At 58.2% G+C, this 25,154-nt stretch overlaps 1 protein-coding gene across 5 annotated transcripts in view; it reads left to right on the plus strand.

The window, feature by feature from the left end:
- The window catches only part of HDAC5 (histone deacetylase 5), a 41,554-nt gene extending 16,618 nt beyond the window's left edge, over positions 1 to 24,936 (plus strand). For 2 of the 5 annotated variants that reach the window (XR_002337097.1, XR_002337098.1), the window contains exons 4-27: positions 9,397 to 9,656; positions 9,749 to 9,893; positions 10,005 to 10,119; positions 10,662 to 10,792; positions 10,929 to 11,075; positions 11,180 to 11,292; positions 11,582 to 11,713; positions 11,948 to 12,170; positions 14,035 to 14,246; positions 14,729 to 15,019; positions 16,026 to 16,191; positions 17,443 to 17,576; positions 18,198 to 18,318; positions 18,764 to 18,813; positions 18,974 to 19,081; positions 19,677 to 19,732; positions 19,851 to 19,938; positions 21,844 to 21,963; positions 22,206 to 22,303; positions 22,484 to 22,602; positions 23,387 to 23,803; positions 24,331 to 24,415; positions 24,562 to 24,727; positions 24,816 to 24,936. Coding sequence is in view for 3 of the 5 variants with exons in the window: in XM_021066892.1 (XP_020922551.1) it covers positions 9,397 to 9,656; positions 9,749 to 9,893; positions 10,005 to 10,119; positions 10,662 to 10,792; positions 10,929 to 11,075; positions 11,180 to 11,292; positions 11,582 to 11,713; positions 11,948 to 12,170; positions 14,035 to 14,246; positions 14,729 to 15,019; positions 16,026 to 16,191; positions 17,443 to 17,576; positions 18,198 to 18,318; positions 18,764 to 18,813; positions 18,974 to 19,081; positions 19,677 to 19,732; positions 19,851 to 19,938; positions 21,844 to 21,963; positions 22,206 to 22,303; positions 22,484 to 22,602; positions 23,670 to 23,803; positions 24,331 to 24,415; positions 24,562 to 24,727; positions 24,816 to 24,855 (3,254 nt within the window). In the remaining 2 variants the exon portion in view is untranslated. Of the gene's footprint in view, positions 1 to 9,396; positions 9,657 to 9,748; positions 9,894 to 10,004; positions 10,120 to 10,661; positions 10,793 to 10,928; positions 11,076 to 11,179; positions 11,293 to 11,581; positions 11,714 to 11,947; positions 12,171 to 14,034; positions 14,247 to 14,728; positions 15,020 to 16,025; positions 16,192 to 17,442; positions 17,577 to 18,197; positions 18,319 to 18,763; positions 18,814 to 18,973; positions 19,082 to 19,676; positions 19,733 to 19,850; positions 19,939 to 21,843; positions 21,964 to 22,205; positions 22,304 to 22,483; positions 22,603 to 23,386; positions 23,804 to 24,330; positions 24,416 to 24,561; positions 24,732 to 24,815 lie in introns of those variants that run through there. The other 3 variants (XM_021066892.1, XM_021066891.1, XM_021066890.1) reach the window with 2 other exon arrangements.

The raw sequence follows: 25,154 nt of genomic DNA on the forward strand, positions 1-25,154 counted from the left end.
GGTTTCGGTATTGGGGTTTCCCCTGGATGTTTGTATTCAAATTCTTCACATCATTCCACGCTTGGCTAGGTTGGTGGGTGCAGAGGTGTACGGGTGTGGGGAAGGTAGGAAGGGCGAGAATGGGGTGGGAAGGGAATTAATATTATAATGTTATTAAATGACAAGGGTATTGGGTGCTTGCCTTACATTATGTCCCATAGGAAGGTATTAATAGCTATGCTGTGCAATTGAGGAGGAACAGAGAGGTTAAGAACTTGTCTAAGGTTGCACAGTAAATGACAGCAGGGCTTTGGACTCAGGTCTTGGTCTAGGGCCACCGCTAACCCACACAGGAGCTTCCCTGTCCAAATTTTTATTGTTCGTTTGTTTTTTTTTTTTCCTTTTTTGGCTGCCTCGTGGCATATGGAGTTCCCCGGCCAGGGATCAGATCTGAGCCACAGTTGCAACCTAGGCCGAAGCTGCGGTAACGCTGGATCCTTAACCCACTGTGTCAGGCTGGGCATCGAACCTGCATCCCAGAACGCCCAAGACACCACCGATTCCAGTGCACCACAGCGGGAACTCCCCAGTGCAAGTTTATAAAAGGCAGCCCTTTTTCCAGGTGGCGGTATCCTCCTGCCAGAGTGCATGGCTTAGTCCTTGGGACATGGACTAGATTTCAGCTCCCAACTTGCCCCTTCAGTTGGGTGCCATTGTGCAGTACACAACCTGCACAACCAGATGTGTGGGCCTGTCTTGCTTTCAAAGTTTGTGCTCCTGGACAAGAGAGACCAGTCTGACCTTGGGGGGGTGGGGGGCTCCTGACATTTCTGAGAGGGGTCTGTTTTCTATAAATACTGGGGACCACTTGATCAGCTCTTTTCCTCCCCATAGGGGTTTTGGCCCAAGGCAGAGAAAGGCTCAGGAACAAATCTGAATATCCTGTCTCATTCTAATAGCCTTCCCTGCCCCCATCCCCTCCTCCTTCATCCCTTCTTCTTGTTTTTGAGACCCTCAGCTGTCCCTTCACTGCTGCACAGCTGCCAGACAGGAAATCAGATTAACTGTGTCCACGAGCACAGCTGTAACAGCTGTCAGGTTGGCAGCAGAAATGAGTACAGCCAGCCGGAGGCCTGGACACTGTGAGAAAGTAGTTCTCAAACTTTCAGTTACAACCTATCTATATAGTAAAGGTATTTATTTATTTACGTATTTATCTCTTGGCTGCACCCTTGGCATGTGGAAGCTCCTCGGCCAGGAATTGAACCTGTGCTGCCTTAGCAGCAATCTTAGCTGCCGTGACAATACCGGATCTTTAACCCACTGCGCCACAAGGGACCTCTCCAAGGGAATATATTAAAATGCTGCAAGTTCCTCTTGTGGTTCAGTGGTTTAAGAACCTGACTAGTATCCATGAGGACACGGGTTCGATCCCTGGCCTCACTCAGTGGGTTAAGGAGCTGGCGTTGCCCTGAGCTGTGGTGTAGGTCGAAGTTGTGGCTCAGGTCCTATGTTGCTGTGGCTGTGGCGTAGGCCGGCTTCTATAGCTCCGATTAAGCCCCTAGCCTGGGAACTTCCGTATGCTGTGGGTATGGCCCTAAAAAGATAAAAAAATTCAGGTTCTCAAGCCTTGCCCCAGCCCCCCGACCCCAATGTTTGGATTCCATAGGGCAGCCCAGGAGTCAGCATCTCAGATGATTCTGATGGGAGTAGCTCAGCCCATACTTGGAGTGAGGGCTCTGTGGGCAGGGGCCCTGGGGCCTAGCATCTTGCCAGTGGGTGTCGCCAATCTTCCTAGAAGGCCTCAGTGGGTTTTGGGACTCCTGAGAGAAGGGCCTACTGCAGAGGGAGGGAGGCTATTGCCCCAACCAGAGTCAGATCCATCTCCCAGCAGCCTGGCAGTCTGGAGAAGGGGGTTGTCTTGAGAGGCTTGGAGCAGGTGTCAAAACCCTACCCGGGAAAAGGGGATTATGGCAAGTGGCCAGGTGGACAGGGCTCCCTGCTGGATGCTCAGGGCTGGGTTGTGCATGGGGAGTGGAGGCAGAGCGTCTGCCCTGGGGTCCCCGCTGTCCACCCCAGGTGTAGGGCCAACAGTCCCAGCAACAGCGGCAGGCTTAGAATGGTCAGTGTGTCTTTTTTACTTTATTTATTTTTTTGCCTTTTCGGGCCACACCTGTGGCGTATGGAAGTTCCCAGGCGAGGGGTCAAATAGGAGCTACAGCTGCTGGCCTACGCCACAGCCACCGGAGCACCAGAGCCGAGCTGTGTCTGCGGCCTACACCACAGGTCACAGCAATGCTGGATCCTTGATCCACTGAGTGAGGCCAGGGATCGACCCCACATCCTCATGGATTCCAGTCGTGTCTGTAACCTGCTGAGCCATAATGGGAACTCCCAGTGTGCCTTTTTAATCGCCTCTAGTTTAGTGCCCAGTGTTTCCTGAAAATGGCTGGGCTGCAGGAAGTGAGTCTGCTTCTGCAGAAAGCGGCCCGGGAGCGGTGACAACTCTATCTTCCCTGGTGAGAGATGCTTTGTGCCCCCCATCAGGACCCTGCAGCCTAATGTCCTTCAGAGACATGGTCTCCCTCGAGGACTCTGGGGGTTCCGTTCACTTGGCCCCTTGCGCCCGCACTCCTGGCCTCTAGTGTTCTAGACCAGGTGCCCCATCTAGATCCTTGGATCCTTTATGCAGAATTTGGCTTCCTGCTCCATCTCTCATTAAATCAGGAGCAGCCTTCAAGATTGCCCCTGTTTTTTAGTGGGAGGCGAGAGCCACAAGACCTAAGATTAAGCCCCAGCTCCTCCCTCTCCTTTTCCACAGTACCTGGGACAAATTTCTTCCACCTCTGGCTTCACTTTCCTCCTCTATCAGCTGGGGGAGTTGAGTTGCTGATCTGCAGGCCCTTCCTTTAGTGACGTTCTAAGAGTCTTTCAAGTCAGTTTCGCATTGCTTCTGTCTTGTGAAAAGATGTGCTTAGGGTCTCCTGACTCCTGGCCCCAGGAGGATATGAAATAGCACTAGGGAGAGAGGTGTCACCTGCCGAAGGCACAGAAACCCAGAGAGATTTTTTTTTGGTGTGTGTGGGGGGCATACCTGTGGCATGTGGAAGTTCCTGGGCCAGGTATTCACTCTGAGCCACAGCTTTGACCTATGCCACAGCTGCAGCCATGACAAATCCCTAACCCCCTGTTCCACAGCGGGCACTCCTGGGAAGACTTTCTGCTGGGAGCTGGGGTCCCAAGAGCAGGTACCAAAACCCGTGCTCATCTGTGTTAAGTAATGCTTTTAAGGGACAGAGGGGGTGTTCCCGTGGTGGCTCAGCACATTACAAACCCTTCTAGTATCCGTGAGGATGTGGATTCCATCCCTGGCCTCTCTCAGTAGGTTAAGGATCTGGTGTTGCCGCAAACCGCAGCGTAGGTCACAGATGTGGCTCTGGTCTGGCGTTGCTGTGGCTGTGGTGTAGTCCAGCAGCTGCAGCTCCAATTCGACCCCTAGCCTGGGAACGTCCATATGCCATGGGCGTGGCCCTAAAAAGCTAAAAAAAAAAAAAAAAAAAAAAAAGAATTCAGGCCGTCTGTGAACTGGCCCTGAATGTGATTCTGAGTATTGTATTTTACACACTTAAGGAACATTCTGAGAAGTGGTCCATAGGCTTCAGTGACTGCCGACAGGGTCCAGGACACACACAAGGATGTCAGGAGGCATGAATAGCTTCGACTCATACCTCCCGAGATTTTCCCAGGCTCTGTGCCAAGCTCCACTGCGTGTGTTATCTCTCCCGAGCGCCGACAGCTCTGGGAGGCAGGCGCCATCCTTGTGCCCATTTCACGGATGCCCACGCGGGGCACAGGGTGGGGCTCAGGGCCTTGCTCTCGGAAGTGGTGAAGCTTGACTTGAACCCAGGCGTTCTCTTACTTCAGAGCCCTGGCTCTTAACCATTACGGGAAGTGTGTGCGCTCGAGGTGCATGAAGAGTTGTGAAAATTGCTGGGAGAGAGTCACCCCCAGCCCGCCCATGTGGAAACGCCGTCTGAATTGTGGTAGAACCTGTTGAGCCTAAATTGGCCTCCCTAGTCACGTAAGAGCACAGAAATAGATCATGGGAAACCGTCCTTGTGGGGAGGGGTCAGCGGCGGCAGGGGGAGGAGTGTGAAACTGTTCCCTGCCTCCCTCCAAAATCCCTCCAGGCCAGGAAAGGGCCAGAGCCTTTTCCCGTTCTCCGGAGGGACGGGACGATGGAACAAAGTCATCAGACCTTTAGGGAAGCCGCTGACTCCCCAGAGGAGCTCCCGGGGGCCTGGGTGCTGGTGGAAGGCGCGTCCCGGGAGGGTGGGCAGCTGGCCCTTTGTTCTCCGGAGGGGCCAGATGTCCAGGGCCAGCCCTCACTCAGCCCCTGGGACGCCCTGCACTGGAGTGGGTGCTACGCGATCAGTGTTCAGAGTGAGCCCCCCTGAGCCGAGAGTCAGAACCCCTGGGTTTGAGCCCCTGCCCCGTACGTGGTGGTGGCGTCCTCCGCACAGCAGCCGTGGAGCCTTGGTTTCCTCATCTGTGTTAGGTGGCAGCTGAAACAGTTCATCTCAAAGGTCCCTTTCTCCCTCTCCCCTCTTTTCTGAGAGTAGTTCTTCAGACCCAGGGTTTATCTGCGGAGGCCTCACTTGCATCCTGTGTAGACATTCCAAACCACTTAATGCACCCCTCCCTTACACTCTCAGTACCCTGGTGCCCCCCGCCCCCGGCCCGTTCAGTGGCTTCCAGGAGCAGGGTCTTTCTTTTCTTTTCTTTTTTTTTTTTTTTATCTTTTTGGGGCCCCACCAGTGGCATGTGGAGGTTCCCAGTCTAGGAGTCGAATCGGAGCTGTAGCTGCCAGCCTATGCCACAGCCACAGCAACTCAGGATCTGAGCCGCGTCTGCAACCTACAGCACAGCTCAAGGCAGTGCCGGATCCTTAACCCATTGAGCAAGGCCAGGGATTGAACCTGTGTCCTCATGGATGCTAGTCAGATTCGTTTCCACTGAGCCTCGACAGGAACTCCAGGAGCAGGGTCTTTTGAGAGCCAAATGTTAAGTGTTTTAGGTCTGCTGGGTGGGTCCACACACTGGTGTCCCCTCCCTCCGGGCATCTTCAGGGGAATCCCAAGTGCCATTTCCTTGCTGCTAGAGTTCGGGTCACAGGGGTTTTGGAGTTGGTGACTTCTCCAAGAGCAGGCTGGGACCTGGGGCATGGCTTAGGTGTTCAGAGCAGGAGGAAGGCTTGACCTTGCTTTTGGGCAGCCAGATCTGTTTTTTATTTTGAACCCTTTTCCCAAAGGTGCTGCTAAAACCTGTCCCTCGTGTCCTAGAATCCCTTGGCTGCTCCAGGGGAGTGTCCCTTTTCCTGGACACTCTCTTTTTAATCTAAGCCTGTGCTGGCAGTCATCCCAGAGGTTACCCTGTCAGAACCTGCATCGACACCCGCCCCACCTCCGAGGAGCCAAGCTGTGCTACCCAAAGAATCTGCTGTGGAGCCCCCACTGGGCTGATGGGGTTCCTGGAGAGGTCGGAAGCCCAGCTCATGGGAAGGAAATGTCACTAGGATGTGGCTGTTGCTGCTCAGTTGTACCTGCTCAGTTGTGCCTTTAAGAGAGGAAACTAGAAGTTCCCACTGCGACACAGCAGAAATGAATCCAACTAGGAACCGTGAGGTTGCGACTTCTATCCCTGGCCTCACTCAGTGGGTTAAGGATCTGGCGTTGCCCTGAGCTGTGGCGTAGGCTGGCAGCTATAGCTCCGGTTGGACCCCTGGATCCCGCGTTGCTGTGGCTGTGGCGTAGGCTGGCAGCTATAGCTCCGGTTGGACCCCTAGCCTGGGAACCTCCGTATACCGCTGGTGGGGCCCCAAAAAAGCAAAAAAAAAAAAAAAATAATAATAATAATAAAAATAAGTGAGGAAATGGAATTTCAGAGAAGGCAAGTAAGTTGCCCAAGGTCACACAGCTTACTGATTGGCAGAGTCAAGAACCAAAACCAAGTCTGCCTGGGGAACTGGAATCTCTTCTCACTGAAAGCCTTCCAGACAAGAAAGACTCCTGTCCGCATTGTACCCCTCTAAGCTAGAGCCTGGATGTGCGGGGACATGCTGATGGCTGTCTCCCAGCTGCCTGGGCTGGGGCTTCTCTGCGGAGGCAGTGATGGTTAGTCCTCCCGGGGGCCAGAGGACAGGAGGGCTGTTGCTGCTTGTCCCTAAGGCCCGCTCTCCCAGGAGGCAGGGTCAGAGTCCCCGGAAGAAGTGGAGCATGGAGCTGGCAGACCTGGGCCCTTCTGTCTCCCTCTGCAGGAGGTCCCTGCTTCAGGTGCTGCCTTCCTCTCTGACATCCTGCAGCCACGGGGTAGGGGGACCACCCAGAGCTGTGCCTCCCATGTGACCCTACCCTAGCCTGTCCTTGCCAGACTCTCCAGCCTGTCCTCTTAGGCACCAGCGCCCTCCGCCTCCTTTCGTCCCTTTCCGGAGGTCCTCCCCTCTTCCTCAGGCCACCAGGCGGCGGTCAAGAGTCTCCTCCTATCAGGACACACCCATCTCCCCTTCCAGGTGCCTGGATCTCATGGCAGCCACTGCCATCTGCCCTGCTCATGCCAGTCTGGCAGAGGGCACAGATCCTCAACGGGCGGCACGGTTAGCCGGACTCTAGGTTTTGTGCCCAGAAAACCTCATTTGGGGGGCTCTGTGCCTCTCTCCCCCCTTGCCGTGACTCTAGCTGCCCAGCCACGGCTCCTTCCATCTGGGATGGAGCCAGGTTACTACCTGGCTCACCCACGGGGTGCTGCATCCTTTCCAGGCCCCATGGGGCCCGCAGATTAATATTCTCGAGTCGCCTGTGCTTCCTGCTTGTGTGGGAACAAGGCTGTGTGGCGGAGCCCGCTGGCCGCCCCACCACCTGCATACCAATGGGGCTGCAGCTCCCACTGCAGCGCAGGACCTAGCATCTTGGCTGCGGCGGTGGCGGCTGTGCAGGAGCCCTGCTAGGAGAGTCCCCTTGCCGGAGCCCGTGCCCTCTCTGCAGGGCTCCTGCAAGGGAAGCCAGCATGGCTGGCGGGAGTTCCAGCCCAAGCAGGGTTATCTGCTGGGAGCCAGGAGTGCTTGGACCCCTGCCCTTCCCTGGGCGGGCGGGCTGGCATCCGGCTCCCGCAGCCCCAGCACTGCCGGGAGCAGCAGGTTGAAGCCTGTCCACCTCTTGGCTGAGCGATCTGAGTGCCACGGGCCAAGCCAGCCTTGCCGAGGAACGGATAACTCTCTAGCAGCATGGGGCCTTGCTGAGCATTTCCAGGGCCGGGGATACCTGAGGCTGGCTGCTGGCTCCTTGCTGCCACCCTGCTTTTGCACCCTGCAAAGGGCCGGCCACTTCTAGGAGGGCCCCCTGCAGTTTCCAAGGGCCTTTCCTCCTGGTTCTGGGTTGGGAGGGAAAGCGAGTGAGCCTGTGTGTGTGTGTGTGTGTGTGTGTGTAACCCCACCCTCCTGGCCACATCTGGCCACTCCTGCAGATGTGGCTCTGGCATTGTGGCCGCAGAGTCGTCAGTGTGGCTGGCGGGCAGACCACAGAGGAATGTGCTTGGCGGTGCTGGGGGGAGAAGGGCTGGGGGTGGGGTGCCATGTTACACTCAGGCCACCTCCCACTCCCGGCTCCGGGGGTCCCGGGGCCCAAGTTCAGCCATGAAGGTAGCACGGCCTTGGCCTTCGGCAGGCTTTGCCCTTGCTTTGGTGACGCTCATTCTGCAGGCTCCCTGAGGAGATCCGAGCTCATAGACTGCAATGGGTGTGGGAGCCTTTCCGAGCTCAGCCCTTAGCACCTCCTCCCAGCTCCCTCTCCACTCCTGATAAGGGGTGGCGGTGGGGGCCTGGGCACAGGCCTGCTCATGAGGCCGAGGCCGCAGAGACGATGGCAGCCCTCAGGATAGCAGGGTCTTTTCTTCTCCAGGCCTGGGCTGGAGAGGGCCTCCCTGCCCTCGGAAAGTCTTCCCCGCTACCCGTGGCCTCCCTGGGCCAGAGTGGGGAACGTGAGCCATGTCTTTGGGAAAAGAAATGGAAGAGAAACAAGCCGGCTGGGCCCTGCCTCTCTCACTTCCTCCTTCCTGGGCCGTGGGTAGCCTGCCTTCCCTTTCCTGCTGGTGTCGGGAGGCTTCGTGGAGTGTGGGCTGGGCTTGGGGCTCCCCGCTGGCGTGGTGTTTGCCCGGTTGCCCTGGCAACCACAGGGCAGGGGTGGGGAGTGACATTCAGTGACCGGAGGACAGTGTACAGGGATCAAGAGGTCGAGACCTGTCCTTCCCATTGGCCCACTGGAACCCTTGCCCCTCCCGGGGACCCCTCGGCCCATTGTCTGCCTGGAGACCCGGACCCTGCGCGTCCGGGTCTTGGTCTTGGGCCCCGGCCGGTCCCTCCCCCACTTTCCCCTTCCCAGCGGGTTCTCCCTGGGATCTGGCCGCAGTGCCAGCCCCCGCCCCCTGCCACTGCCCTTCTTCCTGTCTGATTCCCTTTCCTTTCCTGCCTTCTCCTCCTCCCACCTCCTCCCCGCGCCGCCCGCCCATTCTCTCTCTCCTTCCCCCTCCCCCCAGGCACAGCTGCTGTTTGGCTCGCTCTATATATAGCGGCATTTTCAGGGTAATTACAATAAAACTGTTGAAAGGAGATAATCCAGCAAAGGAAGCAAGTCTGACTCCCAGCCCCCTCCTGCCCCTGGTCGGGTGCAGCCCCGCACCCCCCTGGTCCTGCGGCCTCCTGCTCCCGCCCCGCCCCCTCTTCCCAGAGCCTCACCCTCCCGCCCCATCTGCCCCAGCTGGGTGTGGGGCAGAGAAAAGGGCAGCAGATGGGCATGGCCAGAGGGTCCCCACAGACCTATCCTGGGCTTACCGAGAGCCCTGGTTGCCAGCTCCATCATTTCTAGAACCCACCATTGTGCCTCAGTTTCTCCTCTTGTGTAGACTTCTTGGCCGGAAGGGTGTGGGGTTGAGAGGTGGGGGAGGAAGCACCTTTTGCTTTAGAAGCAAAGGATTTGGATTGACATCTTCATTCCTTGATCACCTGTCTGCTGGTCTTTGGTCATGTTACTTAAACCCCTCTGCTAGGTTTCCTTATCAATAAAGTCAGTCTCGTAAAATGCCCGGTGGCCTTAATGGTCAGTGACAATATTGTGTCTGGAGCCCTCGCAACCTTCCAGGTACCCTGCTTTGCTTTTGCCCATTTTCTTATCGAAGTACATGCCTTCCAGCTCATTTAATGAAGGCAGAAGGTGTCATCCAGGGAGCAGAGGGATTTGGCTACCCCCCCCAATCCTCTTTGGGTCTAATAGTCCTGCCTGGTAGCTTTCTGAGCCCCAGGCAAGGCTGCCAGGCCTGGTGGGGTCTGGGATTGGCCTGCTGACCCCCTTCCTGTCTCTTCTCCTGCAGTGGAGGTGAAGCCGGTGCTGCCAGGAGCCATGCCCAGCTCCATGGGGGGCGGGGGAGGAGGCAGCCCCAGCCCCGTGGAGCTTCGGGGTGCTCTGGCAGGCCCCGTGGACCCCGCGCTGCGGGAGCAGCAACTCCAGCAGGAGCTCCTGGCGCTCAAGCAGCAGCAGCAGCTGCAGAAGCAGCTCCTGTTCGCTGAGTTCCAGAAACAGCACGACCACCTGACCCGGCAGCATGAGGTCCAGCTGCAGAAGCACCTCAAGGTGAGCGAGGGGGGTGCGGGGGGGCCACCCAGACGTCCGACCCCCGCCCGGACCTGGCTCACCCTGCCTCCCTCCCCCCTGCACCCCTGCAGCAGCAGCAGGAGATGCTGGCAGCCAAGAGGCAGCAGGAGCTGGAGCAGCAGCGGCAGCGGGAGCAGCAACGGCAGGAGGAGCTGGAGAAGCAGCGGCTGGAGCAGCAGCTGCTCATCCTGCGAAACAAGGAGAAGAGCAAAGAGAGTAAGGCCTAGGGCCTCCTGGGGCTGGCCTGGACTCCCACCCCACCCGGGCAGCCCCGGTTGTGGGGGTCCTGGCTGCGACCTCCCAGGTCAGCTGTGCCCTGTCCTGCAGGTGCCATCGCCAGCACTGAGGTGAAGCTGAGGCTCCAGGAATTCCTCCTGTCGAAGTCAAAGGAGCCCACACCAGGCGGCCTCAACCATTCCCTCCCGCAGCATCCCAAATGCTGGTAATGGCTCTCGGCAGTCAGGGATCAAAGACACGCTCTGCCCAGGGGCTGCCTGGCTGTAGGGTGGCAGGGGGCTCCTGGCCCGAAGCCACATGGGGGCCCTGCAATCTCTCCTGGGAGATGAGACTTCCACCCCTGGTTTCTCTTGTCGCTTCCCTCTCCGGGATCCACCTCCTATCCCCAGATGCTGTGGATGCTTCATAAATGTAGATGGCGGTGTTCCCGTTGTGGCTCAGTGGGTTAAGAATCCGACTAGTATCCATGAGGATGCGGGTTCCATCCTTGACCTCATTCAGTGGGTTGAGGATCTGGCATTGCTGTGAGCTGCGGCATACGTTGCAGATTCGGCTCAGATCCCCCATTGCCGTGGCTGTGGTGTAGGCCGGCAGCTGCAGCTCTTATTTGACCCCTAGTCTGGGAACTTCTGGGTGTGGCCCTAAAAAGACAAAAAAAAAAAAAAAAAATGTAGATTGCTAGGTGGCAGGTCCAGCAGGCTGGGTGATAACCTAGATCTGTTTCCTTTCCCTTCCTGCACCGGGCAGGGGAGCCCACCATGCTTCTTTGGACCAGAGTTCCCCTCCCCAGAGCGGCCCCCCCGGGACGCCTCCCTCCTACAAGCTGCCTTTGCTTGGGCCCTACGACAGCCGCGATGACTTCCCCCTCCGCAAAACAGGTGAGTGCGTGCAGCCTGGTCTCCCAGAATAAGGCTCCTGGGGGGTGGGCTTGGGGGTCTGGGAATGTGGAGGGGCCAGAATGCAGGTGTGTCTGTTTGTGCGCATGGGCCTGAGCCCCGGTTGTCTTCTCTCCAGCCTCTGAACCCAACTTGAAAGTACGTTCGAGGCTAAAGCAGAAGGTGGCCGAGCGGAGAAGCAGTCCCCTCCTGCGTCGCAAGGATGGCACTGTCATTAGCACCTTTAAGAAGAGAGCTGTTGAGATCACGGGTGCCGGGCCTGGGGGTAAGGGCTCCTCTCCTGTTCCTGTTGGGAGGGGGCCGGGGAATTGGGGGGCGGCGGTGGGTATGGCTCCAAGCAGGCCCAGGTGACAGCCACTTGTCCCGTAGTGTCATCCGTGTGTAACAGTGCGCCAGGCTCCGGCCCCAGCTCTCCCAACAGCTCGCACAGCACCATCGCCGAGAATGGCTTTACGGGCTCAGTCCCCAACATCCCCACCGAGGTACAGGCCTGCCAGGGGCTGGGCGGGTGGGCCACAGCTCCTTTCTGTCCCATCTGGTCTGTCTTGCTAAGAGTGCCCACGAGGGAGCTCTCTGCCCAAGTGGACAGGCTGGAGGGACCTGTTGCCCCAAAGTGGGATTTGTCCCATGGGTCTCATGGCTCTGATCTCTCAGTGCCCCCCAGGTGGGGCTTGGTCCGGGAAGCGGAGTGCCATTCAGAGCCCTCGGCCTCAGCCCCAGGTGGCCCCCCTTTGCCTGCTCTCATGCCTGTCTCTCCCAACTGCTCCCCAGATGCTCCCCCAGCACCGGGCCCTCCCTCTGGACAGCTCCCCCAACCAGTTCAGCCTCTACACGTCTCCCTCTCTGCCCAACATCTCCCTAGGGCTGCAGGCCACGGTCACTGTCACCAACTCGCACCTCACCGTAAGTGCGGGGCACATACCCTATCCTCCCTCTGGTGTTGACATCTTTGGTCCTGGATGCCCCCAGCTGGGGCTTTTGTCTTCCCAAGGTCCCCATGGAGCTCAGATGGCCCTCCTCGGAGCTTGGTGGTGGGGGCGAGGGCGGAGAGTAGGGGAGGGACGCTGGTCCAAAGCTGGCAGGACTAGGGGCGGCATAAACCCTTCCCTCATCTCCATCTCCCCTCCCCACCCGCAGGCCTCCCCGAAGCTGTCAACGCAGCAGGAGGCCGAGAGGCAGGCCCTCCAGTCCCTGCGGCAGGGTGGCGCACTGACGGGCAAGTTCATGAGCACATCCTCCATCCCTGGCTGCCTGCTGGGCGTGGCACTGGAGGGCGACACGAGCCCCCACGGGCATGCCTCCCTGCTGCAGCACGTGCTGCTGCTGGAGCAGGCCCGGCAGCAGAGCACCCTCATCGCGGGTGAGTGGGCAGCTGGCTGTGCAAGGAGAGGGTGTGGGGCCCCCCCTTCTGGGGGGCTCAAGGTGGGACCAGCCTTCAGGGAGAAGTAGCCAGGGATACCCTCCAGCCCTGTCACAGCTCCCCTCGGTGGCATCATTGATTTCTTGCCCTTCCTGCAGACAGTATTGAGTAGCGACAGCCTGCTGGACCTTGTTCCTATGTCTGTATTGGAATGGAGCTCGCGTTCCAGGGCAGTGCTGTCCAGGAGAAACACAACACAAGCTGTATATGTGCCTTTTTTTTTTTTTTTTGTCTTTTTGCCATTTCTTGGGCCGCTCCCGCGGCATGTGGAGGTTCCCAGGCTAGGGGTCCAATCGGAGCTGTAGCCACCGGCTTACGCCAGAGCCACAGCAACGCGGGATCCGAGCCGTGTCTGCAACCTATACCACAGCTCACGGCCACACCGGATTGTTAACCCACTGAGCAAGGGCAGGGACCGAACCCACAACCTCATGGTTCCTAGTCGGGTTCGTTAACCACTGAGCCACGACAGGAACTCCGATGTACCTTTTTTTGGGCTTTTTTTCTTTTTATGGCTGCATCTGTGGCATATGGAGGTTCCCAGGCTAGGGGTCCAAGTGGAGCTACAGCCGCAGCCATGCTGGAACTGAGCTGTGTCTGCGACCTACACCATAGCTCATGGCAATGCCAGATCCTTAACCCACTGATCAAGGCCAGGGATTGAACCTGCAGCCTCATGGTTCCTAGTCGGATTTGTTTCTGCTGTGCCACGATGGGAACTCCTGTACGTGTGCTTCCCCCCCACCCTATTTTAGGCCGCCCCGAGGCATATGGGGTTCCTGGGCCAGGGATCAGATCCGAGCTGCAGTTGCGGCAATGCCAGATCCTTAACCGGCTGTACCGGGTGGGAGATTGAACCTGCTTCCCAGTGCTTCCAAGACGCCACCAATCCTGTTGTGCCACAGCGGGAACTCTCACATATGTACTTAAAGTGGCCTAGTAGCCATATTTAAAGGTGTAAAAAGAGGAGTTCCTGCTGTGGTGCAGTGGATAAGTGATCTGGCATTGTCTTTATGGGAGCACCAGTTCGATCCTTGGCCTGACGCAATGTATTAGGGATCTGGTGTTGCTGCAGCTGGGGCATAGGTCGAAGCTGCCACTCGGATTGGGTCCTTGGCCTGGGAACTTCCATATGCCACAGGTGTGGCCAAAGAATAAATGAATAAATAAAAAGAAACAGGTGAAATTAATTTTAATTTAGATATACTGAACTCAGTATATCTAGGATATTATGATTGGAACATATAATGAATAAAAACGGCAATGAAATATTTTACTTCAAAATCCAGTGTGTATTTCACACTGGAGCCCATCTCAGCTTAGGCCACACTTCATGCGCTCAATGGTCACATGTGGCTGGCAGCTGTGGGATTGGCCAGCACAGCTTTGGACAGTCAGTCTATGAGTAGCTGGTGGTATGCAAAGAGGTCCTGCTTAAAAGACACGTGATCCTTCCCAGCCAGGCAGAGCCAAGTCCATGGTCAGGGAGGTGTCTTGCAGTTGGAGAGAGCACTAGTCCTTGTTCACTCTCACAGAGGGCCTGAGACTATCTGTGCAGTAGTAACTGAATCAAAAGGAGAGAATGGTGAATCCAGGAAGGCTGGCTGGAGGCAGTGGCTCTGAGCTGTAAGACTGTTTGATTGTGGGGAGGAAGAGGGAGATCCAGGTTTGGGGGCAGCATTCCCCAGGCCCCTCCTAGTTTTCTCCTGAGTATGTAGGTGGATGCGTTCTAGGTGAGGGAGCATCTGGGGGTGGGAGGGGGGAGCCTGATGCCCTGACAGTGAGGGTTACTCCCCCCCCACAGTGCCACTCCACGGGCAGTCCCCGCTGGTGACGGGTGAACGCGTGGCCACCAGCATGCGGACGGTGGGCAAGCTCCCAAGGCACCGGCCCCTGAGCCGCACTCAGTCCTCGCCGCTGCCCCAGAGCCCCCAGGCCCTGCAGCAGCTGGTCATGCAGCAGCAGCACCAGCAGTTCCTGGAGAAGCAGAAGCAGCAACAGCTGCAGCTGGGCAAGGTGAGCCGGGAGAAGCAAATGTCCAGGGCTGAGCTGGGGGCAGGAGATAGGAGGGTACCAGGCTGGCAGCACGGGAGCAGGGAGGACACCCCGGGCCGTTCCCCGAGCTGTATCAGAGGAGCCACCTTGCCTTTCTCTTTCCTTTTCTTTCATTTTTTTGGCCACCCTGCGGCATATGGAGTTCCTGAGCCAGGGATCAGATCTGAGCCGAAGGTGCCATCTAAGCTGAAGCTGCGGCTACGCTGGACCTTTAACCCTCTGTGCCAGGCTGGGGATCGCACCTGCATCCCAGCCCTCCCAAGATGCTGCCGATCCCATTGTGCCCCAGCGGGACCTCCAGCCTTGCCTTTTCTAATTCACATCTAAGCCCTGTATAGGTTGGGCAGCTGCCGGGGAGGGAGGAGGGAAGGATAGACTCTCCTGGCCATTGGCTGCACAGCCGAGCCCCCTCCCAGCTGATGTGCCTCTCGCCCTGCTCCCAGATCCTCACCAAGACTGGGGAGCTGCCCCGGCAGCCCACCACCCACCCGGAGGAGACAGAGGAGGAGCTGACGGAGCAGCAGGAGGCCTTGCTGGGGGAGGGAGCCCTGACCATCCCCCGAGAAGGCTCCACGGAGAGCGAGAGCACGCAGGAAGACCTGGAGGAGGAGGAAGAGGAGGAGGAGGAAGAGGAGGAGGAGGAGGAGGATTGTATCCAGGTCAAGGATGAGGCGGGCGAGAGTGGTGCTGAGGAGGGCCCCGACTTGGAGGAGTCCAGTGCTGGTTACAAAAAGGTACCCCCTCTGCCCTCCACCCTCCATCCTCCCTGCTGTCTGTCTGTCTTTTTTTTTTAATTTTATTTTAATTTTTTACTTTCATAACCATACCTGTGACATATGGACGTTCCCAGAAGGGGCAGGGATGGGATCTGAGCCCCAGCTTCCACCTACGCTGCAGATGTGGCAATGCCAGATCCTTTAACCCACTGTGCTGGGCTGGGGATTGAACCCGTGCCTCTGCAGCGACCTGAACTGCTGCAGTTGGATTCTTAACCCACTGCACCACAGTGGTAACTCCCTTGCCATCTTTCCACCTTTTTCCTTTGCTCTCGCCAGTCTGCAGTCCAGGCTGAGCAGAGGCAGCCTTACGAAGAGAGCAGAAGGGGAGCAGGAAGGAGACAGGGGCCATGGGAGGGAGGGAGCCGCCTGTATCCGTCTCAGTTATCTGTGCCCCCATCTGCCAGCCCCTCCCAGAGTCTGTGGTTGCCCCGCCTCTGTGTGTGTGTGTGTGTGTGTGTGTGTGTGTGTGTGTGTGTGCGCGCGCGCGTGCGTGCACATGTGCGCATGGTCTCTGTATATTCTGCCTGGGTAGGGCCGGTTGTGCGTCGGTCTCTGCGTGCATGTGTGCGCGTGTGTACACACACGCCCCCACTGTTACTACAGTCTGCCCCGGCGCCTGGCATGCACTCCATTCATTGCGGACACAGCTGAGCCCTCCGGGCCTGACTCATCCCACCCCCTCCCACGCCCCCGTCCCTCCCAGCCGCTTACCTCAATGCTGCTCCGGTACCCGTGACTCATCGCATCCCCCCATCCCTCCCCGTCTCGTCAGAGATGGAGATGGCGATGGCGAAGGCTGAAGGCTGGAGCGTCTCCAGGCCCGGGAGGGAGGAGGTGGGGGAAGGAGATCGGGAAGAGAAGGGCTGGCTTGGGTGCCTCCAGAGGCCCCAGGGCGCCTGTCCTCGCTTCCATCTCAGGCTAAAGCCTCACGCAGGCTCCATCCCGCTCTCCTCCTTCCCAGGTGTTTGCAGATGCCCAGCAGCTGCAGCCGCTGCAGGTGTACCAGGCACCCCTCAGCCTGGCCACTGTGCCCCACCAGGCCCTGGGCCGCACCCAGTCCTCACCTGCTGCCCCAGGGGGCATGAAGAGCCCCCCAGACCAGCCCACCAAGCACCTCTTCACCACAGGTGAGCTACCCCGGCCCCATAGCTGTCCTTCCATCATGTGCCAGGGGCCTGTGCTTGGCACCCAGCCTTGGGGGCATCGTGAAGAGATAAGACATGGCCCCTGCCCTGTAGGCATTGCCAGGGCCCCTCACAGCACCCTGAAGGGAGGGAAAAGCAGCCCTCACTCTCTCCCTGCGCACCGCAGCCGTCTCTGGTAATGGTGGCAGCCTCTGCCTTGCAGAGAGGATGGTGAGTGTCCCTACCTGCTGGGGCAGCATCTTTTTCAGGCCCCCAACTCCCACCACTGAGGTCAAGAATGAGGCCTCGGGGGTTCCCACTGTGGCTCAGTGGTAACGAATCTGAACAGCGTCCATGAGGATGTGGGTTCTATCCCTGGCCCCACTCAGCTGGTTAAGGATCCGGCGTGGCCCTGAGCTGCGGTGTAGGCAGCTTGGATCCTGTGTTGCTGTGGCTGTGGTATAGGCCGGCAGCTGTCGCTCCGATTGGACCCCTAGCCTGGGAACCTCCATATGCTGCAGGTGCGGCCCTGAAAAAAAAAAAAGAGTGAGGTGCGGCCGTAGACCATTCCAAGGGGCTCTGTCATGTGAAGCTGCCCTGTGCTGTGCTCCAAAGGGGCATAGCTGCCTGAGGATGGTCCCATCTCAGCAGTGTGGCATGAGGGGAAGTAGAGGCAGCACACAGGGTGTGGCAGGAGGGAGCAGGGAGGATGTGCCATGAGGAGGGTACAGTGTTGGGGGCATGGTGGGCAGAGGTCACAGTTGATGGAAGGGAGTTCCTGCTATGGTACAGCAGGATTGGCGGTGTCTCTGCAGCACCAGGATGCAGGTTCAGTCCCCGGCCTGGCACAGTGGGTTCAAGATTGGGCATTGCTGCTGCTGTGGCATAGGTCGCAACTACGGGCTTGGATCTGATCCCTGGCCCAGAAACTCCATATGCCAAGGGGCGGCCAAAAAAAAAGAAAAAAAAACCCTGGAAAACCCCAGAAAAACTGAAAACCAATGGCAGTGTCAAGGGCAGCTTGGCGGAAGCTTAAGGAGCAGGGAGGCTGTTTTTAGGCAGAGATGGAGGGAGGGAATTGCAGGAGCGGGGAGGCTGAGGTGAGTGTGTGCGAGGGTGGCTGGAGTGGCCGTGAGGAGGTGCGGGGACCAGGGTGGTCTGGGGAGAGCTCAGGGAGCTTGGCCGAGGATGGCAGTGGCCAGGCTGTGACCCGGCCCAGAGCAGGGCTGGCTGACAGGTGTGTCTCCGGCCCAGGTGTGGTCTACGACACGTTCATGCTGAAGCACCAGTGCATGTGCGGGAACACACACGTGCACCCGGAGCACGCTGGCCGGATTCAGAGCATCTGGTCCCGGCTGCAGGAAACAGGCCTGCTCAGCAAGTGTGAGGTAAGGGAGCCCCTCTTTCCAGCCTGCACCTCAAACCCAGTGAAAGCCTTTGTATTTCTCCGTGCCTCTTCCGCATCCTCTCTTCCATCCCTGACTTCGGGCCCCCAGCCACCTCCCAGTACCATCCTTGTAGCCTGTTTCCCCCACGGTCCCCAGCTGAATGGGGGAGGCTCCTGGCTTGGGGTCCCCGGGGGACCGGGGCATACTTTCTGAAAAACCTTTGGCTCTCCTGAGGGTGGGAAGTGTCTCCCGGTGTTCCTGTCGTGGCTCAGCAGTTAACGGAACCTGACTGGCATCCACGAGGGTGCAGGTTCGATCCCTGGCCTCGATTAGAGAGTTAAGGATCTGGCGTTGCCATGAGCTGTGGTGTAGGTCGCAGACGTGGCTCGGATCCCGCATTGCTGTGGCCCTGGTATAGGCCAGCGGCTACAGCTCCGATGGACCCCTAGCCTGGGAACCTCCATGTGCTGCGGATGCGGCCCTAAAAAGAAAGACACACACACGAAAAGTGGCTCCCCGTGTCCCAGGCTGTGAGCAGAGAGAGGAGCGGGGTTTCCGGGAGGAGCTAGGCCTGGGGTGCCAGCCCTCACACCAGCCTCTCCTCCTGCTCTCCCATGGCAGCGGATTCGGGGTCGCAAAGCCACGCTGGACGAGATCCAGACGGTGCACTCCGAGTACCACACCCTGCTCTATGGGACCAGCCCCCTCAACCGCCAGAAGCTGGACAGCAAGAAGCTGCTGGGTGAGCCAGAGGCCGGTGGGCGGGGTGTGGGCAGGGCCAGGTCTGCTGCCTCCCGGGGTCATTGGGACAGTCAGGAAGACCACCACCATCGCAGGCAAGTGGGTCTCCCCGGGTACATTTGCCACATGGAACACCTCCAGAGGGCGCCATTCACATAGGCTAGAGCATGCAGGTGGGGTGCGTGCAGGGGGATGGGAGGTGACAGGTCAGGCCTGGTGATGGGCTTTGCTCTTCTCCCTAACCTGTCAGGCCTCTATCTCTTGGCCATCTGCCCCAAAGTAGGATGTCCCCCCAGATAACTAGCATGGGCTGCACAGAGGCCTGTCCTGGGCTGGGCTCTCACCTTCTTTTTCTGTGACTGAGCTTGCTGCCCTGTGCACACCCCAACCTGTGATCCTGGGAGTTGGGACAGCTTCCAGAGTAGCTCTGTCCGTCTTCCCTGCAGGCCCCATCAGCCAGAAGATGTATGCTGTGCTGCCCTGCGGGGGCATCGGGGTGAGTAGGTACCTGCCAGTGGGGATGGGCGGGGGATGCTCCCAGCTCTGCCCCTCCCTTCCTGCCCACCACGGCTACAGGCCCTGCATCCAGGTGCCTACCCCATTCTTGCCCTCCCCCTGCAGGGGGCACGCTGAAGCCTGCTCTCCTGCCCCTGCAGGTGGACAGCGACACAGTGTGGAATGAGATGCACTCCTCCAGTGCTGTGCGCATGGCGGTGGGCTGCCTGGTGGAGCTGGCATTCAAGGTGGCTGCGGGGGAGCTCAAGGTGAGAGTGTGTGTGTGTGTGTGTGTGTGTGTGTGTGTGTGTGTGTGTGTAGGGGAGCAGCCTCGGCCTTCCCTTTGGTAAGGCACCATCCCCAACTCTCAGGTGCCAGCGTGGGGAGGAGGTGATAGCTCCAGGCCAGCTTGGGGCTAGGGGGTAAAGAGAGCCACCAAAGGGGAGTTCCTGTCGTGGTTCAGCAATAACGAACCCAACTAGTATCCATGAGGATACGGGTTCGATCCCAGGTCTCCCTCTATGGGTTAAGGATCCAGCATTACTGTGGCTGTGGGAGAGGCTGGCAGCTACAGCTCCAATTTGACCCCTGGCCTGGGAACCTCCATATGCCGTGGGTATGGCCCTAAAAAGCAAAAAAAAAGAGAGCCACCAAGGGGCACTAATAAAGCCTGGTGCTCTCATGGGTCTCCGGCCAGAGAAGGTATCTGCCCACCCGTGAGGCCCTTGGCCCGTGTTCCCAAAGATCATAGGATTTATCCTTCTGATCTGTGTTCTCTTCCCTGCCCGGCTTATGCTGCCCTCTGTGTCCACCCCCTCCATGGCCACCTTGCCTGCCTGCCTGCGTCTTTCTGTACCTCTTCAGAATGGATTTGCCATCATCCGGCCCCCAGGCCACCACGCGGAGGAATCCACAGCCATGTGAGAGTCACCCCAGCCCTGCCCCGGGCCCACTGCCCTCACCCGGCCTCGTTCCCGGCAGAGCTGACACGGGCAGCACACCTCCACCAAGGCTGACTCCCGGCCCCTTTTTCCCCAGGGGATTCTGCTTCTTCAACTCTGTAGCCATCACAACCAAACTTCTGCAGCAGAAGCTGAACGTGGGCAAGGTTCTCATCGTGGACTGGGTAGGCAGTGGACCCAGGGGACCAGGAGCAGCCCTCAGGAAGCCCCCGCCCCGGCCCTGCCCCCTCTTCCTCAGCCCCCGCTGGAGTTGGGCTGTTGAGTCGCCTTATACCCTCCCGCTGGAGTGTTAGCCCAGCCCTCACAGTCCTGTGGGGCTCCCTCCTTACTAGGAGAGGACCCCAAAGTGGTTTTTTTTGTTTTTGTTTTTGTTTTGTTTTGTTTTGCCTTTTTAGGGCTGCACCCGCAGCACATGGAGGTTCCCAGTCTAGGGGTCAAATCGGAGCTGTAGCCACTGACCTACACCACAGCTCATGGCAACGCAGGATCCTGAACCCACTAATCGAGGTCAGGGATTGAACCTGCATCCTTATGATTACTAGTCAGATTCGTTTCTGCTGAGCCATGGTGGGGGTTCCTGCTTATCCATTCTAAATGTAATTTTTTTTTTTTTTTTTCCTTTTTAGGGCTGCACCCAAGGCATATGGAAGTTCCCAGGCTAGGGGTCAAATCGGATCTTCAGCTGCTGACCTGTGCTACAGCCACTGCAACACCAGATCCGAGTCATGTCTGTGACCTGCGCCACAGCTCACGGCAGATACCAGATCCTTAACCCACTGAGCGAGGCCAGGGATCGAACCCATAACCTCATGGTTCCTAGTCAGATTCGTTTCCATTGCTCCACGACGGGAACTCCAGAAAGCATTTTTTTTTTTTTTTTAGTTTTTCTTTTTCTTTTTCTTTTTAGGGCTGCACCCATAGCATATGGAAGTTCCCAGGCTAGGGGCTGAATTGGAGCTGCAGCTGCTGGCCTATGCCACAGCTGAGAACAATGCCAGATCCCCCACCCAGTGAGCAAGGCCAGGGATGGAACCCGCATCCTCATGGATACTAGTTGGATTTGTTTCACAGCACCACAACGGGAACTTCTCAAAAGTGGTTTTAGCCCCAGTCCACCTTGACCCCCACCCAGCAGCCTAGAGCAGCCGAGGAGACTTTCTGCCTTGAAAAGCAGAGACGGGTCCTGCCATTGCCAGAGCCACTCTTGACGGGGGCTGACCATGTCCCGGGACCCACAGTGCTGCTGCATGGCCACCTCGAATGAAGAATGAGGATGTCCATTTTTGTAAAAGCAGACACGGGGCTGTTGGGTGACCTACCCAACCAGAGTCACTTTGCTTGGGATAGTGGCACCAGGTTTTCAGATCAGGCCTCTTGTTCCCAGCATTTCTGCTCTTGCCACCATGCTGTGCTTCTCCAACCCTGCCTCTCGCAGCAGAGGGAGAGGCCTCTACTGCACCCCGTGAGCAGAGGAGCTGGGTACCATCCTCGGCAAAGGGGAATCTAGTCTCTTTGAAACCCGGCTGGGGGAGTTCCCGTCATGGCGCAGTGGTTAACGAATCCGACTAGGAACCACGAGGTTGTGGGTTCGATCCATGGCCTTGCTCAGTGGGTTAAGGATCTGGCGTTGCCGTGAGCTGTGATGTAGGTCGCAGACGAGGCTTGGATCCCGCGTTGCTGTGGCTCTGGCGTAGGCCGGTGGCTACAGCTCCGATTGGACCCCTAGCCTGGGAACCTCCATATGCCGCAGGAGCGGCCCAAGAAATGGCAAAAAGACAAAGAAACCCAGCTGGGGCATAAAAGTTCATAATGTTGGATTCGGCTTGGACTATATCTTTTTGCTTTTGATTCCTGAGTAGCCTTAATGTTCCCTCCACACTATTGAGCGGAGAAGGCACTTGGGGAGGCCTGCCACACACGTCCCCTGGCTTTGTGTCTCCTCTCTTCAGTGCCCCGTTCTGGCCCGCGGACCCTGGTTAGAGACGCAGGGCGACATGGGGGCAAGTGGAATTTCGACCTTTGGGTCAGAGCCCGGGCCCTCGTCCTGATGTTTCCGCCCTCCCCGCTAGGACATACACCACGGCAATGGCACCCAGCAAGCATTCTACAACGACCCCTCCGTGCTCTATATCTCTCTGCATCGCTATGACAATGGGAACTTCTTTCCAGGCTCTGGGGCTCCTGAAGAGGTACAGCTCCTGGGCTCTAACGTGGGGGCCTCAGGGAGGTAGCAGAACGGGACATAGCAGGGAGCCCTGGAGGCCCGAGGTGGTGCCTGGGGAGTGGGCTCTAGTGGGAGGACCGCGCCGGCCAGCTGCCCCTCCGTGCAGAACAGGCCAGTGGAGTGAGGGCTGGAGGCAGGGCTGAGGGCGGGGGACAAGGTCTGGGATCCTCAGGCAGGGAGAATAACCCTCTCCCACCGTGCTGCCAGGTTGGCGGAGGGCCGGGTGTGGGGTACAATGTGAACGTGGCATGGACGGGAGGTGTGGACCCCCCCATCGGAGACGTGGAGTACCTAACGGCCTTCAGGTGGGGACTGAGGAGAGCCCCCGGGAGGGGAGGGCGCCCCCGGGGGCCCTGCCATCGCGGGAGGGGCACAAGGCACCCGGTTCGATGCGGGTGGAGGGGCTTGGCTCTGCCGAGGAGACACAGCGGGGTGAAGGCTGGCCGAGCTATCTGCCAGGGTCAGCTTGGGCCCTCCCTTTGCAGGACAGTGGTGATGCCCATCGCCCACGAGTTCTCACCTGACGTGGTCCTGGTTTCCGCCGGGTTTGATGCTGTTGAGGGACACTTGTCTCCGTTGGGTGGCTACTCTGTCACCGCCAGATGTGAGCCTGCTGGGGGATCGAGGGAGGCTGTGGAGCAGTGAAGAGGCGGTTGGGTGGGAGGTTGGGAGGAGAGCTGGGGGCAGGGCTAAGACTTGGACTCATCCTGGCAGCCTCCTCCAGGCTCCCTCTGCCAACCTTGGCCTTGAGGGGCAAGCAGATGGGGGTAGGGTAGCAGAGGGTATACCTCCTGGAGTTGCAGGGGTGGAGATGGCTGCTCCTCATTTCACTGGTGATTTTTCATGGTGCTCCTTAGGGAAAATGTAACTGGTTTTGCTTGCTTGTTTGTTTTGCTTCAATCTGTTATGTTCTTTTTTTTTTTTTTTTTTCTCCCCTTCAGTCTTTTTAGGGCTGCACCTGAAGTATATGGAGGCTCCCAGGCTAGGGGTTGAATCGGAGATGTGGCCACCGGCCTACACCACAGCCACAGCAATGCAGGATCCGAGTCTCATCTGCCACTTACACCACAGCTCACGGCAACGCCGGATCCTCAACCCACTGAGCAAAGCCAGGGATCAAACCTATGCGCTCATGGATGCTAGTCAGATTCGTTTCCACTGAGCCATGACGGGAACTCCTGTCATGTTCTATCTTTAATGTAGTATTTAGTTCATTGACATTGAATTTTATTGTGGATCTATATTTGGGTTTAAATCCACCATCTTCTTTTGTGCTATTTGTCCCATCTCTGTGTCTGTGTTTCTTTTTCTCTTTTTCTTTCTTGGATTGGTTTTTTTCTTTAACAGTTTTTCTTTCTTTCTTTTTTTTTGTCTTTTTGTCTCTTTAGGGCCGCACCTGTGGCTTATCGGGTATATGAAGGTTTTCAGGCCAGGGGTCTCATCGGAGCTACAGCTGCCGGCCTACACCACAGCCACAGCAACGCACTGTCTGAGCCTCGTCTGCGACCTACACCACAGCTCACAGCAACACCGGATCCTTAACCCGCTGAGAGAGGCCGGGGATCAAGCCCTCATCCTCATGGATGCTAGTTGGGTTCGTTAACCTCTGAGCCACGATGGGAACGCCTAACCGTTTTTCTGTAATCTTTCTCCCTTTGTCCATCCCTAAAGGTTTTGGCCACTTGACCAGGCAGCTGATGACGCTGGCAGGGGGCCGGGTGGTGCTGGCCCTGGAGGGAGGCCATGACTTGACCGCCATCTGTGATGCCTCTGAGGCCTGTGTCTCAGCTCTGCTCAGCGTGGAGGTGAGGCGGTGCACAGAGGGGCTGGGGAGGTGGGACAGTAGGCCAGGGGGTAAGGGGCCAGCGAGGGAGGGTCCCTTTCCTGGGTCAAGCAGCTTGAGCAGTACTGAGGGCCCTTGGGGAGGTTTTCCTCGTGGCCAGGAAAGGCTTCCTTTCCTCTCTCCCTCCCTCCCTCCCTTCCCTTTTCCCCTCCCTCCCTGTGGCTGTACCTCTAGCCTATGCACATTCCCAGGCGAGGGGTCAAAGCGGAGTTGCAGCTGCAGCCTGTGTCTCAGCCACAGCAACAGCAGATCCGAGCTACATGTGGGACCTACTGGGCAAGGCCAGGAATCAAACCTGAAACCTCATGGACACTAAGTCTGGTTCTTGACCCACCGAGCCACAACAGGAACTCTAGGGGAGGGCTTTCTGAATAGGGGTTTCTCCAGAAAGCCTATGCTTGCCGCCGTCATGGGGTCGAATGGGTGCTTAGAGGGAGAGTTACGGCCGCCCACTCCCCACCCTAAGCCCTGTCTTCTTTCCCCTGCCAGCTGCAGCCCTTGGACGAGGCAGTCCTGCAACAAAAGCCCAACATCAATGCAGTGGCCACGCTAGAGAAAGTCATCGGGATCCAGAGTGCGTGGGGACAGGCAGAGGGGCTTGGGCCTCCGCTTGCCAAGGGGGCGGCGCTGGTGCACATGCCAGGGCCTGGGCTGGGGAATGGCCCTCCCTTTGGGGCTTTCTGCCCCTGCCTGACCCCCCTGCCCGCCCCTCATCCACAGGCAAACACTGGAGCTGTGTGCAGAGGTTCGCTGCTGGTCTAGGCCGTTCCCTGCGGGAGGCCCAGGCAGGCGAGACAGAGGAGGCCGAGACTGTGAGCGCCATGGCCTTGCTGTCGGTGGGGGCCGAGCAGGCGCAGGCTGCTGCAGCCCGGGAGCACAGCCCCAGGTGAGGCTCCCCCACCTCCCTGCCTGGCCCAGGCTGACGGCCCCTCCCCGCGTGGTCCCAACACCCCGCTCTGTGCTCATCCCTACAGGCCGGCAGAGGAGCCCATGGAGCAGGAGCCTGCCCTGTGATGCCCTGGCCCCCGTCCCTCTGGGCTTCATCATTGTGATTTTGTTTATTTTTTCTATTAAAAAGAAAAAGTCACACATCCACAACGTGTGCCGTGTGGGTCTCTCAGCCTTGCCCCTCTCGCTCCTCCAAGCTGCCTCAGGTCCAGAAGTCTGCTCCCTCTGGAAGGGGAGGGGGGCCCTCTCCAGCCCTCCCCCCCTGTTGTGTCCCCCACCAACTTCCTGCATCCTGCCCCCGTCCCCCTGGGAGTGGGCCCAGCACCTTCCCGTTCTGGGCTCTGCCTGGGTGAGGAAGGCACAGC

Source organism: Sus scrofa, chromosome 12 (genome assembly GCF_000003025.6).
Source record: "Sus scrofa isolate TJ Tabasco breed Duroc chromosome 12, Sscrofa11.1, whole genome shotgun sequence".
Lineage (NCBI taxonomy): Eukaryota > Metazoa > Chordata > Mammalia > Artiodactyla > Suidae > Sus > Sus scrofa.